The 20883-nt window shown below is 44.0% G+C and overlaps 1 protein-coding gene across 5 annotated transcripts in view; it reads right to left on the reverse strand.

Moving 5' to 3' along the window:
* FAM227A (family with sequence similarity 227 member A) overlaps positions 1–20883 on the reverse strand; it is a 55159-nt gene that overhangs the window by 22071 nt on the left and 12205 nt on the right. For 4 of the 5 annotated variants that reach the window (XM_030546370.1, XM_030546380.1, XM_030546378.1 and 1 more), the window contains 8 exons: positions 18322–18474; positions 17907–18008; positions 15329–15433; positions 13074–13197; positions 10175–10282; positions 8627–8706; positions 4973–5075; positions 4464–4588 (listed from right to left, as the gene is read on the reverse strand). In XM_030546370.1, the coding sequence (XP_030402230.1) occupies positions 4464–4588; positions 4973–5075; positions 8627–8706; positions 10175–10282; positions 13074–13197; positions 15329–15433; positions 17907–18008; positions 18322–18474 (900 nt within the window). The remainder of the gene's footprint in view (positions 1–4463; positions 4589–4972; positions 5076–8626; positions 8707–10174; positions 10283–13073; positions 13198–15328; positions 15434–17906; positions 18009–18321; positions 18475–20883) is intronic. The other variant, XM_030546376.1, reaches the window with a different exon arrangement.

Here is a 20883-nt window from a genome sequence, read left to right on the forward strand (position 1 = left end):
GATATCCCAAGGGCTCCTCATTATTTAAGCTCTGTAACAGTACATGCTCCCAGGGGAGGGAGTTGAAGGAGAGAACAAGGGCTTCCCATCATAGGCACCGACTCCGTGGATGCTCTGAGGCTGGAGCACCCACGTGAAAAAAATTAGTGGGTGCTCTGTGTCCCTGCCTGCAGGTATATGGGATCTTGGGGAGCAATTACCACACAGCTGGGGTTCCAATTAATTTCTTTATTAAAGGAAAAAGTGGTGGGAATTTAACAATGAAATACGATGGGATGGGGTGTATAGGGTGTTTACAATAGACAATGATGGGGGGGGTTCTTCTTATTGAACAGTGTAGGGAGTTCTAACAGTGGGATACAGTAAGTGGGGTTCAGCACAATAGGATACAGTACAGTCAATAAGCGTATCAAAAGAAATGCAAAATAAAATGGTAGCTTCTATATAAAATGGTCAACAATCTTAGATAGAATGTATTAAATGGTGGCCTTATACACAATGTAACACAATGGTATCAATGCAAATACAAAGTATATTAGAAAAGTGGAAGCAACCAATGGAGTGTTATAATTACAAGTAAAATGTGAATATAAGTGAACTTATGCAATGTAACTGTATAAAAGAAAGTTAATGACTTAATTTGTGCTGGGTCAAGGAACGGGGGCGGGGGAGTGAATGATTAGTGGCAACTGATGAGAGGAGAGCGCGGCTGGAAGCAGCGAGAAACTCTGAAGCCCTGCAGGGTAAGGACAACGGAGCAGCGTGATGGTGATCTTCGGTAGGGGAGGGGCAGTGGAGAAAGGCTAGAGAGAGGTTTAAGCAACAAGCGGACACCAAAAACAAAGGAAAAAAAGAGGCAAAGGGTTTGGGAAGTTTCACAGGGAGAGAAGCAGCAAGGGGTTTGGGGAGTTCGGAGGGTGATGCAGACGCGGAGGGGGGAGCAGCAAGGAGTTGGGAGGTTCGGAGAGAGTGCAGATGCGGGGGAAAAGCAGCAAAGGGTTATAACAGGGAGACACGGAGGAGCACACAGAGGGGGAGATTGGAGCGGGGGAAAAACAGACACGGGAAAGTTCAGAGAGAGATCGGGACAGCAGGAAGGCGAATTTAAGCAGCAAAAAACCTTATCTATCTTAACCAACAACTAGGCAAAACAACAAATATCACAATTCTAAGCAATGCTATAACAAGCAACTATACGGAGCAACAAAACAGTAAATTATAACAAGGGAGTTGAAACTTACAAGCTCTACAATCTTAACAAACTATGACTTATTAAACTAAAAAAAATAAGACCTATGGTGCACCTTATGCTATGGGGAGGTTACAGAGGGCAGAGTGGTATGTGTCCAGGACCCAGCTTCCAAGGAAGCCAAGGGATGGTGGCTACAGCGGTGGATACAGCTGAAAGCAGAGAGCCCCAAGGCAAAGCCCACAGGAGCAGAGCTTAGCAGCAGCACAAACTTATTTTTAGCGGCAAAGAGCCCTGGAGTTTAAGAGAGGTTTTAAGACACAGACCAAGGTTTAGCTTGAGTCTGTGTGCTGGGGAAACAGAGCCAGAAGCTAAAATCATAAAATAAAAGTATAGAAAGTTTTACAGAGAGATTCTTACCAGTCCCCAAGGCAGCAGCAAAGGCAGAAGCAGCAGCAACATCAGAAGAGGCAAGGAGGGCTCGGTACAGTCTCAATAATCAGGAGATCTCTCAGGTAGCAATTCGTTCTTCATGGGGGGGAGGGCATTCAAAAAACGGGGGTACGCTCAAAAATAAAACGAGAGCGGAGAAAGGACCCCCCAGAACCCCTGGCTGATCAGACCAGGCAGCAATGCAGGAACCTTTCTGAGGTGTGTTTCAAAAATGTCTGGTTTTAAAGGCAAACTTGGGCAGTTTCCCGCCAGTAATCCTGATAGGCTCCCTCTGTCACAGGGGAGGGGGCACAGGAAAAAAACTGAAGGTAAGCCCAGAGACATGCCTGGACATAGTCCTGTGCAATAGGTGACTCAAGAGCACTTGAGGCCTATGACTCATGCCCAGGATCTTAAAAACACATTAGGTCTTGCAGCTCTGGATATTGCCTACCCTACACCAAGCCCAGGCTCAACGAGGTGATAACAGGACTAACCCTTTGAACAGGGCAGTGGTCCCACTTAGCATGCAGCACAAGTGGCCATCCCTTTGAGAAGGGCAATGGCTCTTGTTAAACAACTTAAGGGGCCCTCCCTTTGAGAAGGGCAGTGGCCCTGGTAAACAACTTAACAGCCAGGGAAGGGCAGCCACAGGAGAACAGAAAACAAAATGGAGTCTGGGGACAGCTGTAAGAAACAAAATGGAATAGGGGATAGCTGTTGTAGAGGCAGTGGGGCAGAAGGAGACACCTCAAGATAGGACAGACTCTTCCGTCGGGCTAAGGGTATAGCTGGATAGATTAACAATATTGTTAGGTGATCTACATTGTTAGGTTCTAGCCCACAAAAGCTTATGCCCAAATAAATTTGTTAGTCTCTAAGATATCCCAAGGGCTCCTCATTATTTAAGCTCTGTAACAGTACATGCTCCCAGGGGAGGGAGTTGATGGAGAGAACAAGGGCTTCCCATCATAGGCACCGACTCCGTGGATGCTCTGAGGCTGGAGCACCTACGTGAAAAAAATTAGTGGGTGCTCTGCACCCACTGGCAGCCACGCTCCCCTCCCTGCCTCACCTCACTTCCGCCCCCTCCCCTGAGCATGCCTGTGTCCCCGCTCTTCCACCTACATCCCAGCGCTTGCTGCTGCAAAACAGCTGTTTTGTGGCATAACAAGCTCCAGGATGGAGGGGGAGGAGCAGGAACATGGGCGTGCTCAGGGGAGGAGGTGGGGAAGAGGAGGAGCCGGGGTGGGGATTTGGGGAAGGAGTTGAACAGGGGCATGGAGGGGGCACAGTTGGGGTGGGGACTTTGAGGCAGGGGTGAAGTGAGGGCGAGGCCGGGGGCAAAGGGGGGTTGAGCACCCGCTGGTGCCAGCAGAACTCGGCGCCTATCCTTCCTATACAGTTTTCTGTGGCAGAAGATTGAGGACCTTAATGGGGGATTTACACAGGCTCTAGAGGGAGGGTATGTGGATGTGCACTGGGAAAGCAAGTATTTGTCTGTATTAGCTAATGCAAATCCACCACAACAACTACAGAATCATAGAAATTTAGAGCTGGAAGTGACCTCAAGAAGTGACCGCGTACAACCCTCTGCACTGAGGCAGGACCAAGTAAACCTAGACCAATGCTGAAGGTGTTTGTCTAGCCTATTCTTAAAAATCTCTGGTGATGGAGATTCTATGATCTCCTTTTGAAGCCTGTTCTAGAACTGAACTATCCTTATAGTTAGAAAGATTTTCCTAATATCAAAACTAAATCTCCCTTGCTGCAGATTAACCCCATTACTTTATGTTCTTCCTTCAGTGGACACTGAGAACAAAGATCACCTTCCTTTTTATAACAGCCCTTGACATATCTGAAGACCGTTATCAGGTCCCTCCTCATTCAGTTTCCTTTTCTCAAGACTAAACATGCCCAGTATTTGTTAACCTTTCCTCATAGCGCAGGTTTTCTAAACTTTTTATGATTTTTGTTGTTCTCCTCTGGACTCTGTCCAATTTGTCCACATCTTTCCCAAAGCGTGGTGACCAGAATTGACATAGTACTCCTGCTGAGGCCTCACCAACGCTGAGTAGAGTGAGCCAATTACCTCTTGTGTCTTATATACACAACACTCTTGTTAATACACCCGGGAATGACATTAGCCTTTTTGCAACTGCATCATATTGTTGACTCATATTCAATGTGTGATCCACTATAATCCTCAGATCCTTTTCAGCAGTACTACGGCCTAGCTAGTTAATCCCCATTTTATAGATGGGATTTTGATTTTTCCTTCCTAAGTGTAGTACTTGTTTTTATTGAATTTCATCTTGTTGATTTCAGACCAGTTCTCCAATTTGTCAAGGTCATTTTGAATTATAATCCTGTCCTCCAAAATGCTTGCAGCTTCACCCATCTTGGTGTCATCTGCAAATTTTATAAGCATACACTTCACTTCACATTCAAGTCATTAATGAAAATATTAAATAGTACCAGATCCAGGACTGATCCCTGTGGGACTCCACCAGATGCCTCCTCCCACTTTGACAGCAAACCACTGAAAACTCCTCTTTGAATAAAATCTTTCAACCAGTTGTGCACCCACCTTACAGTAATTCCATCAGGATCATATTTCCTAGTTTGCTTATAAGACTGTCAAGTGGAACTGTATCAAAAACCTTACTAAAAATCAAGTACTTGGGGTAGCTGGTGAGGATTCCTTTCTGGAGTTCTGAGGATATTTTGGTATCAACAGCATGAGATAGGCACCGGGCAGATGTGTGCCGTACCAGAGGAAAGGAAAACCTCATTCAGTCTGTCACAACTTCTCCCATCCCCTCTCCATGCACAGCATTACCTCTCTATGAAGGGGGGCGATCTTTAGCCGCCTTGTTTCAAATGTGTGTTGGGGCTGTTTCCAAGCACTTTTCAGGTCATCCTTTTCAGGCTGCAGATCATGTGGCATGGTATGAGGATTGATGCCTGGTGCAAGAAAGAAACATCAGCTGTAAGATATTTCCTCACCATTCTGTTGCTATAGTACTTCTCTTAAAACAATACAGTAGTGGAATAAAGACAGAACTAATTCAGTAGAAGTAGTAGGAGGCAGTGATACACACATGCACACCAGAAATCCCTCCCAAAAGAAGCAATTGCACTAATTCTACCACGAAAAGAAAGCTCATATACATACAAGCAGCTCTGATATATTCTGACCAGTAGAAATCAGTGGGATGAACAAACACACTCCTACTTGTCATATAGGGAACATGCACCTATTACATTGCAAGGGGATCATGAAACAGAAAGTCCTTAGAAAGTCTGAAGAAATCAAAGAAGATTTCATCTTTCTTCCAAATCCTTTACCTTTCAAGGACATAGATGTATGTACAACTTCCTTGGAGTCAAGGTCCACACTTGTTTGATCAGGTTGGTACTTGTTGACAGTTTGGCCCAAAAACATGGATTTCTGGGACCAAGAAAGAAGGAAAAAGTTTAATGGACTCATACATCATGTGGATAGGATCAGTGCTTTAATCTTCTCTATCCACCTGAAAAATGCCATTTGCCCCCCACTGATACATAACTAACTGCCTTTGAGGCAAAATACTGTCTCTACTAGCAACGCTACATAGTAGAGTCATAAAAAAGGGGAAAAAAAAGTTTCAACTGAAACTACAGGAGAAATTTTAGGTTGGTAGAATGTAACTATGTGGGCTGGTAGATAGCTAAGACAGCTGCTGAATCCTCTGTGTAGTGAAAAGTGACTGATGGCTTCAGAAGGCTGCGGCATTTTAGGAAGTGTTCCCATCTGCCTCTGGCTGCAGAATGTCTGGAAATGGCTTTCTTCAAAGGTCATCAATTCAAGTTTGCTCAAGAGCAACAAACTCTTTCCTAGCTTCATCTTGCTGGCCTGGAGATCTACATCATACTTCTACAGGTGAATCGATTTTGTAATTTAGTGAATCTCCTCCAGAAATCCCTTCATCACATAGCTCCTCTGTGAATCATGGCATCCCTTTGCCACCCTCCAGCAACAGAACAGTATGGGTGAGGGAAATACCCTTCTCCAGAGGCAAGACCCTAGGCTAGGCTGTGACCAATAGGTCCTGCTTGGGCTAGACAAATTCAGACTGACAATAAGGCATAAATGTTTAACAGTCAGAGTAATTAACCACTGGAACAATTTACCATGGTTCATGGTGGATTCTCTATCACTAGCAATTTTTAAATCAAGGTTGGAACTTTTTCTAAAAGATCTACTCTAGGAATTATTTTAGGGAAGTTCTTTGGCCTGTGTTATACAAGACGTCAGACTAGATGATCACATTGGTCCCTTCTGACCTTGGAATCTATGGATCTGTGAATATGCAACGCACTTTGATAAAATGGATGTTGTGATGTACACAAAGCTTCTTCCAGCTCACACATTGATCCAAAGAACAATAAAAGTGATCTGGGGACTGGAAGGACTGTTTTATTTATATTAAATGAACAAAATACAATAGGCTGTATTCAGCTTATTTTTCTAAGAATACCATTTACTAAGGAATAGGCAGACTTGAATACTGATCATCCATTTCCTCCTCCCTCCTTCCCTCTGCCCCAACACACATCCGTTGCAATACAGTAAAGGTCAGCTGGAACCCAATTCACTCCCACTGTAAATGAGCAAAATATGCTGCTCCTATCTTGTCACTCCCCACTTTGAATCTCTTCACAATCACTGGCTTCCGTATCAAGTCCAGTTTTCTCAACCTTTCATTCAAGGGTTCTGCAAAATTCAGGCCCTGCCCACATCTCACTTAATACCAGCCTCCCACTGCCTGTGCTCTTTCCATGCCACGCTTCTCAATACCTCTTTCATACTTCCCCCCACTCTTATCTTCATCTTCTATGAAATATCTGGACTCAAGAGATATAGTTAAACCATGTAACACCCCAGTGTAGATAGCACTAAGTCAACTTAAGAATTCTTCTGTCAACCTAGCTGCTGCTGTGCTACTGTAGCATTTCTGTGTATAAGGTCTTGTCTACACTTGAACACTTTTCCTGTTTCTTGTGCATCAAATAACCACCTTTTCCTCCCTCTTAAAATACTGCTATTCTGCAAAGCTTATCCGTGGGCAGGAAATCGGTGTTAACCTTAGGCTGGAAATTTGAAGGTTTCTAACCCTCAGAGGATGGAGGATATGGAACAACCTCCCAATAATAGGTGTGGGTGCAAAAAAATCTAACTAATTTTAAAATGGAGCTTGGCAAGTTTATGAATGGGATTATATAACAGGAGTGCCACAACAACAGGAGACTGGACTCGATGACCCAGGAGGTCTCTTCCAGTCCTATGTCCTATATTCCTTAATTTACCAAAGAAATGTATTTATAAGCAACAAAAAGACACCTACTCTGATATCTAATCTAAGATAACTACTCTGAAACCTGTTTTATCTATGGTATTTCTAAGATACTTGTCACCTTTTATCTAAGTACAGACATTACTGTTTTACATCAGTCCATCATCTGGTCACTTGGGCCAAGATTTTCAAAAATAGGAGCCTCACCTTAGACTCAAAAATAAGGAGTGAGATTTTCAAAACTGAAGCACCTAACTATTCCTTCCTCAATTTTGGAAATCTTGATCCTTGTGTTTTATGAACTTGATCTTGCACTTTCCTTGCATGTGAAATTCTCATATGCTCTTCTAACTTAGAAGGTAAATTCTTTGACAGCCTTGTACAAAACAGAGGAAGACAGAGCATGCTGACATGCTTCATAAAATCCATAAATAAGAAGTTACAGTTGCTAGCTGGTTAAACTTGGAACACAAGCAATGTGTTAGATTACTAGTGAATGAACAAACAAACAGTGAGACATGATTGTACATTAACTCATAAAAATAATTCATGCTGCTTCATCTCCCTTTTCGTTTAACAAAAATTAAATCTGCAGATACTGTGATTTCGGTCTGTTTCTACTGTTGAGATGAGTACAACCAACTTGGGTCAGTGCCTACAATTGTGACTATTTATAACATTTTAGAAACACTTTTAAGCACCAAGAAAAGTTACTTGCTGCAATGCAAAACCAACAGCTATCTTATCATTTAACCAAACTCTCAAAGCCACAGCTATAGATGGAGTGCTCACATTTCACTTGCACTACATCTTTTCAGAATATGAGTTTCTAATCATGGTAAACTTTCACCTGTAATACAGGAGAACCTCAATTTTATGAACACTAGTCTTATGAACAATCAGTTATATGAACCATTTTTTTCTGATAGGAAAAAAAAGTCATTTAAACAAAAGTGATGTTAGTAAAGAATAAGTCAACATCCCGTCATGTTCCAATTCCTTCAATGCATTGGAAATTGCTTTGCAGTAGTTTGAAGAGGAAAGGAATGCAGTACACCATACTGCAACGTATTCACCATACCTACTGTAATTTTGAGATGTTCAATGTTATGAACTCCTCAATCCCCAATTATTTTGTAAAACAGGAATTGTACTGTATTCAGATTTTGTGAATCTTAGTAATATTCAAGCACTTGGAACAGGTGTCTAAACTGAACATGCCTGTCAGTCTCCTCTGCCTCTCTGACTTCTTTGTTTCTTGGGAAGGCTCTTCCTTGGCTCAGGGAGTAAGACTATGGGCAATGATTATCAGGCTCTACGGTTAGCTAGTAAAGGAAACCCTCTGAGTGTAAATCCCAGGATAGCAGAGGAATTGTACTTGGTGTTTACAGAAAACATAACTCAGAGTAACAGGATGAAGATGAGCAAAGACTAACAAAAATAGATGGATATTAGGAAACCTTTCCTAACGGTGAGGGAAAAGTCCTTTCTCCCAAGTCATTTAACAGCCAGTTGGACAAAAGAACAGGGAACAAGTCTGCACTAGCAGGAGAAAGGGGAAAGAAGAAGAGATGTAAAATGGATTTATTTCAGTCTCAAATGTCTCCATTACTATGACATCCTTCCTTGCCTTGTTGCATGTTTTCATGAACAAGATGCTCTTTACCTTGTATGGTTGAATGGATGGCTGAGGAGTCTTTTCTGGGTTGCCAGAAACCTTTGAGGAAGCAAAGGGGACAGAGGATTCTAGGGAAAAAAGAGTGACACATATTGCTCATCATTTTTAAATCTGTAACCTAGGACCAAGTCTGGCTAGAGAGAACACTCTATACAAAACTCTGTTTACTTGGGACTCAGTGCAGTCACTGAACAAGATCTTGGTTCTGCCCCTGTATTTACAGTCTGTATTTGTTAAGGTCCTTTGTGTTTCTTTTAGAATGATGAATATTCTCCTTTATCCTATTAAATGCACCACCCTTGTTGCAATCGCACACGTCATGACCTTGGATGGGATCCCCTTTGGGATCTGTCAAAACCACTTCTAAGGGTATGTCTACATCTACAATTTTGCAGCGCTGGTTGTTACAGCTGTATTAGTACAGCTGTATAGGGCCAGCGCTGCAGAGTGGCCACACTTACAGCAACCAGCGCTGCAAGTGGTGTTAGATGTGGCCACGCTGCAGCGCTGTTGCACACCGCGGGGAAGGAGACCTGCTTGGAGGGGGGGGGCCAGGGAACACCAGAGCACACCGCGGGGCTGGATACCTGCTTGAAGGGGGGGTCGGGGAACGCCAGAGCACACCGCGGGGAAGGAGACCTGCTTGGAGGAGGGGTCGGGGAACGCCAGAGCACACCGCGGGGAAGGAGACCTGCTTGGAGGGCAGTGGAGTTTGCTTAATTACCAGAGAGGCTTCCTCAGGTATGCTGGGATACCTGCTTATTCCACGGAGGTCAACAAAAACGCTGGTGAGTGTCTACACCTGATGACCAGCGCTGGTGATCCAGCGCTGGATCCTCTACACCCGAGGCACGACCGGGTGTATGGCCAGCGCTGCAAACAGGGAGTTGCAGCGCTGGTAATGCCCTGCAGGTGTGTACACGTCCTAAGTTGCAGCGCTGTAACCCCCTCACCAGCGCTGCAACTTTGTAGTGTAGACAAGGCCTCAGCTAGCCAGAGTGGGTACTGCTGAGTAACATAATGTTCTCCCTGCTTCCCTCGCTGACCCAGAGAGGAATGAGAACCTAGGACGGGGAAGAAAGCCAGGTCTCCCCCACAACAGTGCAGAGTACTACTCCTATAGAACCAAGCCTGGTTCCTGCAGCTCTCCCGTTGCCTGATGAAACACAGAATAAGAAACAGAGAACTGAATGCAAATCTGCATGCTGGCAAAGAGCACTTATCCCAGCTTAACTGAGGTCATCGCCAATCATTCAAAAGTTCTTTAGCCAGGATGCTCTGGTTGCAAATGAGTATTTATCAGTTCTCTCTGACAAAAGGGCAGCTCACAAATACATCACTCAGATACAATATATCAACCTGAAGCCAGGCCTCTGACTCATGCTTTGCCATTTTTCTAGCTCCTCAGCACAGCTATTTGTTGGTCCTGCAAAGACAGGCATTTTGTATGGAACAGTGGATGCCTGGTTTGGGCACCAAGCCCTTGTTCAGCTCAGCAGGAACATGTGGGGAAAGCTATTTCATCAGTGCTCTTACCTTTCCTCTGCTTTCCCTTTGTTGACAGCAAGTCTTCCCTCCTAAATCTCTCTGGTTCCAGATGGGAGTAGTCCCAGTTACTGTAGCTGCCTGGGACAGGCAGTGTCCCTAAGGGAGAGTGGGGCGGTAAAATGAGAAATAGTGAGAGAGACTGGAAATGAAGGAGAGAGAAATAGCAAAAGAAGAAGTACAAAAAAGAGCTACAAAAAGGATCTCACAAAACTGAGTGACTGGGCAACAAAATGGCAGATGAAATTTAATGTTGATGAATGCAAAGTAATGCACACTGGAAAACATAATCCTAACTATACATATACAATGATGAGGTCTAAATTAGCTGTTACCACTGAAGGAAGAGATCTTGGAGTCATTGTGGATAGTTCTCTGGAAAGATCCACTCACTGTGCAGCGGCAGTCAAAAGAGCGAACAGAATGTTGGGAATCATCAAGAAAGGGATAGATAATAAGGCAGAAAATATCATATTGCCTCTATATAAATCCATGGTACGCCCACACCTTGAATACTGCATGCAGATGTGGTCGCCCCATCTAAAAAAAAGATATATTGGAATTCGAAAAAGTTCAGAAAAGGGCAACAAAAATTATTAGGGATATAGAAAGGCTTCCGTATGAGGAGACATTAATAAGACTGGGACTTTTCAGCTTGGAACAGAGGCAACTAAGGGGGGATATGATAAAGATCTATAAAATCATGAGTGGTATATAGAAAGTAAATAAGGAGTAAATAACACTTTCTTCTCATAATACAAGAACAAGGGGCCACCAAATTAAATTAATAGGTAGCAGGTTTAAAACAAAACACAAGAAAGTATTTTTTCATGCAACACATTGTCAGCCTCTGGAACTCCTTGCCAGAGGGTGTTGTGAAGGCCAATACTATAATGAGGTTCAAAAGGGAGCTAGATTCGTGGAAGATAGCTACTGACAGACCTATTAGCCAGGATAGGCAGGAATGGTGTCCCTGGCCTTTGTCTGCCAGAAGCTGGGATTGGGTGACAGGGCATGTATCACTTGTGGGACATCTGTCATTGGCCCCTGTCAAAGGACAGGATACTGGGCTTGATGGACCTTTGGTCTGACCCAGTATGGGCGTTCTTAGGTTTTTATGTTAAGTAATAACAGAAAGAGAGAATACAGTTTGGCACTTTTGTAGCACTTTTCATCTTCAGCATTGCAACAAACATTAACTAACCCTCACAATGCCCCAGAAGATGCTCTATCGTCCACAGTACACAGATGGAGATGCCAAGGGAGAAAGCTGGTAATTGGCCAAGACACCAGAGGAAATCTGTCCCAGGACTGGCTATAGAATTCAGGAGTTGCTTGCTCCCAATCCTATGTTCATATCATGATCAAGACTAATATTAAAATTATTTCATTTGAGAGGAGAACATAAGAGAGAATCAAAGTAACAGAGAGTGATAGTGAAGGTGAGAATGAGACACAGAGCAGAATGAAAAGACATATAGAAGTGGAATAAATTGAAGAAGGAGGGGGTGGTAAGAGGAGAGTGAAAACCCAGTTTGCAGTGAGTATTCATTGCTTCAGAGGCTGAAAATGTCCATTGGACTTTTATCTCCTGTCTATCAAAGAGGGATGAACTCCAGGAAGAAAACATCCCACCTAGAACACCCGACTCCCAGGAATTGATTTTATGTTTGCTTCAGGCCACCAAACTGAGTAGGGTGATGGAGAAAGGATGACCAGGAATTTCTCCCAGAGATCCGGAATTTGTGTACCAGGATCCCATATTTAGAGCTGGATGAAATTTTTTAGATTAACAATTTATTCACCAAAAAATGAAGTTTTGGTCAACCAAATTCATGAATTTGACTCAGTTTTGAGAGAGAAAAACTTTTTCCAGGCCAGCAACCAGGAGATATGGATTCAAATCCCTCCTCTGAATCAGACAGAAAGAAGATATGAATTCACAGCTCATACCTCCCAAATAAGGGCTTTAATTATCAGGTTATAGAGTTTTTGTCACCAGGGCCACCCATAGATTTTGGGGATCCAGCGCAAAATCCAAAAACCACACTCTTCCAAAAATTTACCACTAAGAGGAAGCCCCGGGGGAAAGAAGGGAGATTTGAAGAGCATGTTCATCCCACAGTGGCAGCTCCTGTCGCACAAGGCTGGGCCCAGCTCCCCACTCTGGGCATGGTGACATGGCGCACAGGATCACAGTACCATTCTTGCTGACCACTTCTGGTCAGGGGGGGCTGCCAGACTAATTCTGAGTGGTGCTGTGACCCCACACACCAGGCTACAACCCATCTCAGTTTAGGGTCCCTCAAACTGTCATCTCTCATACCCGCCAGGCAGCTCTGGTCTTCATTCACTCTCTCTTTGGCCCAGTGAATATTTAAGTATTTATAAAAAGTGAAACTGCTTGCACAGGAGAGACTGAGAGCAATCCAACTTAAACCAGCCTGGTGGTTACAATGCTCACCTGGGAGAGGGGAAATCTGAGTTCAAGTCCCTGCTCCAGAGTGGGGATTCAAATCTGGGTCTCCCATATTCCAGGCAAACACCCTAATCACTGGGCTAAAAGTTTTGGACATGGACATGAAGTTTGCTGGTCTGACAAAGACTTTTCAGATTTGCTGACAAATTCTGAATATTTTCAGAACCAAACAGCATTTTTTCTGATTTTTTGATCTGCTCTCCAAATCAAAAAGTCAATGATTCACTCAGTATCCTTATGCTCCTCTCTATTCTTTTTGCTCCCTAGTACCACAGGATGGAAGGGGGCTAGAGAGGGGAAGGAAAGCCAGGGAAGGAAGGCAGTTTGAAAGACTGGGAAGTATTCTCCTCCATTTGGCTGTATATGACCTGCACATATTGCCTTTTAAGCAGGAAGAAAAGACCCTCTCACCTGCCATCCACTCTGACAGCACATTGCAGAGCTGGGACTTGAACTCATGTGTATTGAACCAAGATCTTGGAAAGCTGGAGCAGAAGCAGGTGTACAAGGTTTGGCTCAGCAATGAAGGGAAAACCTATGGGTCAAGGAAAGAAAAATCAGAACTTCATCAATCTAGACAGGTTAGATGAGAGATGTTGGAGACAGATTGTTCTTTCTTAGAGCTTAAAAGGGCTGTATTCCTTCCTCCCATATACAGGGACTATCCAAAATTCCAATCCATGCAGATTCAGTCATAAAGGAATATCCTCAATTTTAATATAAACAACCATTTAGCCAGCATTGTAATTTTGTTTCTTGTGCCATTTCTCCAGCTTTTTTTTTTTTTTTTACATTAGAAACATAAAAAATGTTAAGTCTGGTTAGTTGGAAGACTTCTTCGTGTACATGGACCTCTCATACCTTAACTGAGGGGATGAGGGGAATGCTGAATCCTAAACAAAGCCATCCTGTCTCCTAAATATCTGTTAAACACTGGCATTACACAGGTGTTCAGACACCAAACCAAAACCTAAGTTTCAAACAAACAGTTTGAATAAAAATCTTTTCCCTTCATAATTGCTCAACTTTCAGTCCCTTGTGATGTCACCAGTTTTCCAGGCGTCATTACAGAGTCTTCTATGGGGAGAGATGAATTTCTAAATCTAAGAAACAAGCAGAAAAATGTTTGCATTGTTGGAAGCAAAAGAGGAGACAAACCCTTTTTTTTTTTCCTTTGAAGGTCATGTTTACCAAAAGGAAGCAAGAGGCCACAGAATCAAATGGGCCTTCTGTGTGGAAATACAAGACCCCTGGGATGAGGATACAAGACTGAAGTGAGAGGAAGAAGAGCGACAGACAACAAAGTCGAGGGAAAATGAAGAAAGGAAGCTGGGGCAGTAAATAAATAACTCAAGTAGAGAGGGCAGAAAGAATTGGATGGAGTGCATCTCAATGGAGGCAAAGGAGCAGGGTGGGGAAGAAGTAACCCTATTCCCTCAAAAACAAAAACCACCATGGTATTAACATGTCATTTGCTGCCATCACATACTTCACTCTGCTTGTGTGTTCTACCCCTTCCCACATCCTGAGTCTGTCTTGTCTCTTTATATTATAAATTCTTCAGGTCAAGTACCATCCGGCCTGGTGCAAGGATATTTTGTGCCCTAGGTGAAACTTCCACCTTGCGCCTCCGCCCGGTAACATTGGTTAATTGAGGGGCAAATCCCAACGAGCCTTTATAGACCCCAGAGGCCAGACTGCCCAGGGGCCAGCTGTGCCCAGGGGCTGCTCCCCAGACCAGGTTCCCCTCTCCCCGCCCCCTGAACTCCCCTGGAGGGTGCGCAGCCCCCCTCTGTGAGCCGAGCCCAGCCCACCCCACCCCAGCAGCCCTCACCCTGAGTCCACTCACTGGCTTTGCTGGCCTTGAGCCGCTGCAGCAGCTCGGCAGGGAGGAGCTGACTTCTGGGGGCTCCTGCAGCAGATATATGTGGGCAGAGGCCCCTGTGCGACCCCCAGTACCCCGCCTCGCCACGCTCGAGTTCTGCAGTGATTTTATAATCTTCACTAACTCACTAATGAAATATTTTTAAAGCAAATTTTAAACTAAGGTCCTATGTAGACTGACATGTTCTGAGTAAATATTACAGTCATGCACAACTGTTTTTGTCAGTACATTCAGAAACTGACAGTAGATACCTGAGGGTTGGCAAATGCCTGTTAAATGTCTTCATTACCCCTTAAATGGCTCTTTAACAGTTTCAGTGTTGTGCTAATAGATCTGGCAGGCTGGAGACTTTTTCTCTTTTAACTACTAGATCCCCTTCCCAGGAAGACTCAGAGCGTGCAGGAAGGGTCAGAACAGGGATAGGAAAACCAGTAGGGTGGACACTAACACCCAGTGGTGCCCAAATTTTTCACGTGCCCTATCCAGCTGCCTATGCCAAGGTTGCACCTGGTGCTGGTGGGGATATCAGACAAGATAGTCTGCTATTCAACAAGTGTTCAATCCAATTGATCACTGCACGTTCCAAGCCCTGGAAGAATTAATTAGTAAATGCCTATACAGCATTCTAAAAATATAAAGTGCTATATATGGGGCAACTGTTGTTAGTGTCAGATTATCCCTGTGGCCAGAAATAAAGAGGTGGATAGTGGTGGATATTCCCAGGTCATTTCACTGCTTAAGTGTCAACTCTATAGCTTTTTCTAAACCTTTTTACACTCACTTTAATAAGAGCATTCTGGTAGCGGAACCTGTGACAGTCAAACAGGAGGGCGGCATAATTCTTTGCAATGCGATCAAACAGCTGTCCCTGAATCTCTCTATTTGGCTACCAAGAAAGAAAGGAATGAATAATCAGAGAGGCATTCACCTACCCGTCAAACCACAGCAACATGGAGATCCTCAAGCCTGTCTGAAGGTTTGTGTACATGAGCAGAGTGGATTGATTTAAACCAAAGGGATTTAAATCACCAATTTTAATAATGATTTAAATCAGCAAACAGGAAACCTTGATTTAAAGAATCTATTTTAATCTTGTTATCTATTTGTACTCGTTAGCTATTTTTCTAAATAAAGTTTGAGTCTCAGTGGTTGGTAACCATTAAAACGTTGATTTGTAACTAAATAGCGCCTTTACACTAAATCTGGTACATCTGACCTCCTTTAGAAAGCATTTTGAGATCCACTATATAAAAACTAGGTATTATTTTATTTTGCAACCAGGATGATACACTATATTTATGGACATTTATTTAAGCAATTATATAGCTTAACATATATTAAGTTTAAAATGGCGAATGATGCATTTCTTATTTACCACCTGATGATTAATTTTTTGTTCATGATTTGTGTCAAGGAACATCTGGATGAAAATTGGAATTCAATTAAAAATGCACAAAACATAATTTAATTTTTTTAATTAGTTAAATAAAACTACCTTAAATGTCCTGGATACATAGGGGGAAAATATAAATTTATCAAAACATATTTTTCATTTAAAGCTAGCTGATTTATTAAAGTATTATCTGTAGTTATGAATTTTGAACTGACTGTTTCTGGTCATCAACTTCTAATCAGTTTCTCAGTTCTGAATGAGCTAATCATTGAACTGAACTTGTTGAATAACCTGAAATGAAGAAGAGGCAGTCAAAAATTGATTTAGATATTCAACTTTGGTTCCAGGTGCTTAGCCAGTTCAATGGTTGGACTTTCTTTAAAACTTCAGCAGCAAAGATGTACTGCTTGACTATTACTTTTTAAATTTAATTTAAATTATTTTAATAGATTACAATAATTGTAGGTGTTAACATAGAGTGTAATAAAAGGCAGCTACCTTTTCCGTAACTGGTGTTCTTCAAGATGTGTTCTCATGACCATTCCATATTAGGCGTCTGCGCTCGCCACATGCACCGGTGCTCGAAGTTTTTCCCTCAGCAGTATCTGCAGGGGACCGGCTCTGGTGCCCTCTGGAGGCTCCCCTCCCCTGCCCACATGGCACCGCCAGCTCCCTCCACCCTCAGTTCCTTCTTGCCAGAAACTCCGACAGTGGGCAAGGAGGGCAGGTTGTAGAATGGACATGAGCAACACATCTCGAAGATCATCGGTTATGGAAAAGGTAACTGTCTTTTCTTCTTTGAGTGCTTGCTCGTGTCCATTCCATATTAGGTGATTCCAAAACAGTACCACTGGAGGTCGGTAGGAGTTCATGGATGTGGAGACTGCAACACAGCTCTGCCAAACCCAGCATCATCCCTGGCCTGCTGAGTGATGGCATAACGAGTGGTAAACATGTGAACAGAGTACCATGTTGCACCTCTACAGATAATCTCGATAGGGATGTGCGCCTGGAAGGCTGCTGAAGACACCTGAGCTCTGGCAATCGGCGGTGGCAGAATCCTCGCCAGGTTGTAACAGGTCTTTATGTACGAGCTGATCCTATTTGAAATCCTCTGTAAGGACACCGGCTGGCCCTTCATCCTATCTGCTGAAACGATGAAGAGCTGAGCTGATTTACTGAAAGGCTCGGTATGTTCTAAGTAAAAAGCCAAGGTTCTTCAGCTGTCCAGCACATGACGATGCCTTTCTTCACTGGTCTTGTGCAGTTTGGGACAGAACACCGGGAAGATGATGTCCTGGTTCGTATGGAAAGTAGACAATATTTTCAGCAGGAAGGCCGGGTGGGGCCGCAGCTGAACCTTGTCTTTGTAGAAGACCTTGTATGACGGTTCTGAGGTCCAGGCTTTAATTTCAGAGACTTGACTCGATGATGTCACCACCACCAAGAACGCAATCTTCCATGACAGGTGGGAAAGGGAACAGGAACCCAGCAGCTCAAAGGGCGGGCCTGTGAGCCTAGAGAGGACCAAGTTAAGATCCCACTGTGGGACAGGAGTCCATACCTGCGGGAAGAGTCTCTTGAGCCCTCTCCAGAATCTGACCATCACGTTATGGAAAAACACCATCTGTCCTTGGATCAGATCCAAGCCTTATACAGTGCTTGTCCCAGGCAAATTCCTCTCTGGCTAGTTAAGGGATTTGTACAGACCCTAAATGCCACCACAGTGGGAGGGAGAATACCTCCTTTAGTCTGTATTGCATTGTAGGGGCTGGCTGGAGCAGGTATTCGCTCCCTACAAGGGACAGATGGAGCAGGAGTGGACCACACTGCACAATTTTGACCTTTTGTTTTGAATATTATTTTAAGACACTTATCAAACTTTCCCTCTGGCAGAGACTCTAAACTCAGTTGAACCACATGAAATACATCAATATTCAAGCCCTTGTCCTAGTCTCTTCCTTACCTGATATAAGTGGAGAAAAAACCACCAGAAGCTGTCCAATAGGATAGCCTGGGAGACTGGAGTTGTGAGAAACTTCTGCAGCATCTTTGAAGGAAAAGGAGTCTGACAAAGAAATGAAACTTTGCAACTTCATGCAGCACAGACAGATGAAGATACACTCACAAGGCAAATCACTCTGATCTTCACACACCCTCTCTCCTGTTCTCAATTCTACCACGAATCGATCCTTAAAATCCTCCAAATCTCTCACTCACAAAGCCTTACAAGCAGCAGCACGCCATTTCTGAGAAACAAATGCACACATTCTCACAGCACTCACACGCATATTCACATACATGTGCATGGCATATCCACTCATATGTAGGTACAGGCACACAAGCACACATTTGCTGCTCTTTGTAAGTATGCAGAGTACCTTCCCACTTGCTGACTTTCTCTGGGCACACACCACCTTCTCTATGACTTCAGCCAGCTCTGTCCCATTAGGCAGCGGTGTTGGCTCATGCTCGTCGTACCCTGGGTATTGATACAGTTCCACCAACTTGTTCTTTTCTGATGTATTCTGAGGCTAGGGTGACAAAGAGGGAGGAAAAACACAATACAAAACACATATACTGACAACAAGTGCCTTCAAATCTCCCAGCCTGGTGCTTTATGTCTCAAGGGCAGGAACTAGCTATTTCAAGACTTCGATTATCTAGGTTGTGAGACTTCAATAGGGAGTTTGCGAGGTGGGTGTTGGTCACCAGCCCATGCCCATTCCTTGTCCCCACTGGAACAGATTTGCTCAGGCACTTATAATTGGTCCAGATACCAGGAGTGCCCTATAAGGGTTTTTGAGCTTGTCCCACTGGATTTCTTCCTCCACAGTAGGCACCATTGCAGTAAACAGGCTAGCATCATATGGACTCAGGAGGCTTCAGGACCCAGCAGCAGCAGTGCTCTCTGTGCCTTTGTTACCCTCAGGAGTGAGATATCAGCTAAAATCATCACCAACACCTGTGGCAAATAGTGCCAGTACTCAGTGCCATTGCCCTGTACTTGTATCCATGGAAATAGGGACTGAAATTTTCCTGTTTTACACAACCAAACAATTCCCTCCTCCCTCACCCCTACTCCTGGTAGGCCATACTCACCTTGGCTGCAGCTGGAAAGTGGTGCTTTGTAGAGATGATCCAAGACTGAAGTGTCAATAAGCATGTCTGATTTTAAAACTTTTATGGGCATAAGGAAGGGAGTTCTGAAACTAAACATTTTACTTTCTGTTGTGACTGTAAATATAATCTTTTATCTGTAGCTGCTGCTGTTACAGCCCTGAGCAGTGCCCCTTCCACACCCACAGGACACCAGTCCCTGATGAGGAGGAGGAAGAAGCAGACCACAGAGGATACGTTCAGTGAGATCATGCAAACCAGTGCTGCATCAGACCATGAAAAGAAAGCCTGGAAAGTGAATATAGCAGACAGCTTGGAGAAGGAAAGAGTGGACAGGGGAAATGCCCAGGAATCCTTTCAGGGAAGGAAGAGGGAATCTTTCTTTGGAGCTATCAAGTTGGCCAATGTATGGCTTCATGAGTCAGGAGGAACAAGGGGTACCCACTGCCAAATCACCGCCAAATCCACGGGACTGGTGGACCTCCCGCCAAAGGCTGTCTGACTGCTACCCTCGCAGGGACTGGCAGGGCGTCACTCGCGGCTTGCTGCCCCAGGCAAGTGCTTGCAGTGCTGGTGACTGGAGCTGCCGCTGCCTACAGTCACAGTCCCGTGTAGCAGGATATGATTAATGGCCCTACTCAGTTGCATGACAACAGCCCCTACTGTGAATTTTACATCTCCAGAATGATTTCCCATTGACCAGGTGCAATCTGGAGCTGCAAGCTTCCACAGTGAGATTATCCCTCGCTTCTGAACTGTAAGTGCAGGTCTCAGTTTTGTGTCCTGTATGGGAGGGCTGAAGCAAGATCAGCACACAGATCCTGGAAGGTGGATTTTACATCAGAAAGTTCTACAACCACTGCTCATCACCACAAATCTGCATTAGGATGCAATCCCACCTGCAGTGCTCATTTCTCAAGCCCAGAAGCAGCGCTTCACACTCTGCAGCTGATCCATGAATCCCAACAACCTTATATTGGTTTTCGCTATGTCTCTTAGCAATCTGTCCTCAAATAAACGGTCATGTCCCCCATTGTTATGATACTTCCTACAGCTCTGTAACTACTGGAAGAGTCATTTGTTCTGTGTTTGCAATGTTCATGACAATAGTGCAGAGCTGTGTGGGCACCATTCTTCTGTCAGAAATGGTGGACAAGTGCTGCATGGGTCTGCGGGGTTTTAAAAAAGGTGTGAAAATTATGGGATAGGGATGGCATTATGGGATGGAGAAAACTGCATGATGGGAACTTGACCCTCCCAGTCTCAGAGTTCCCTGTGTAACTCATTTCTGTCCGATAACATCCCCCAAAACGCATTGCACCAGAGGGTGGTGCACAATGCTTAATTTGTGCCAAGACTTGCCCTGTACCTCTAGGCTTGACAGTTTATAGCCCTGACATCTTTAGGCTTGCCACTTCAGTTATGAAAGTAAAAAAATTGCTTGAGCCCCAGCACCTCTTTCATTACAAATTAAGCACTGATGGTGCGTGACACACTAGGACACCTGTCAATCGTGCACTGCACTTTGCAGTGAGATGAGCAAGCTTGATGAGTATACAAAGTGCCAAAGCAAGCAGACAAGGGTGCATGGTCACAAGTGAATATACCAACTGCGGTGGCTTTATGCTAATATACTTTGTACTGACTAGCTTGTAGGGTAGACCTGGCCCTAGTGATAAGAAGGGGAAGGCCTGATCAATTACCTGTTCCAAACAGAACACATGCAAGACTTGTGAAATTGAAAGACAGTAAAATTTAGAATCAATTAAAGGAAATAATCCTTTACAGAGGATACAGTGTAATCAATCTATGGAACTGGTATG

This window comes from Gopherus evgoodei, chromosome 1 (genome assembly GCF_007399415.2).
Source record: "Gopherus evgoodei ecotype Sinaloan lineage chromosome 1, rGopEvg1_v1.p, whole genome shotgun sequence".
NCBI classification, from domain to species: domain Eukaryota; kingdom Metazoa; phylum Chordata; order Testudines; family Testudinidae; genus Gopherus; species Gopherus evgoodei.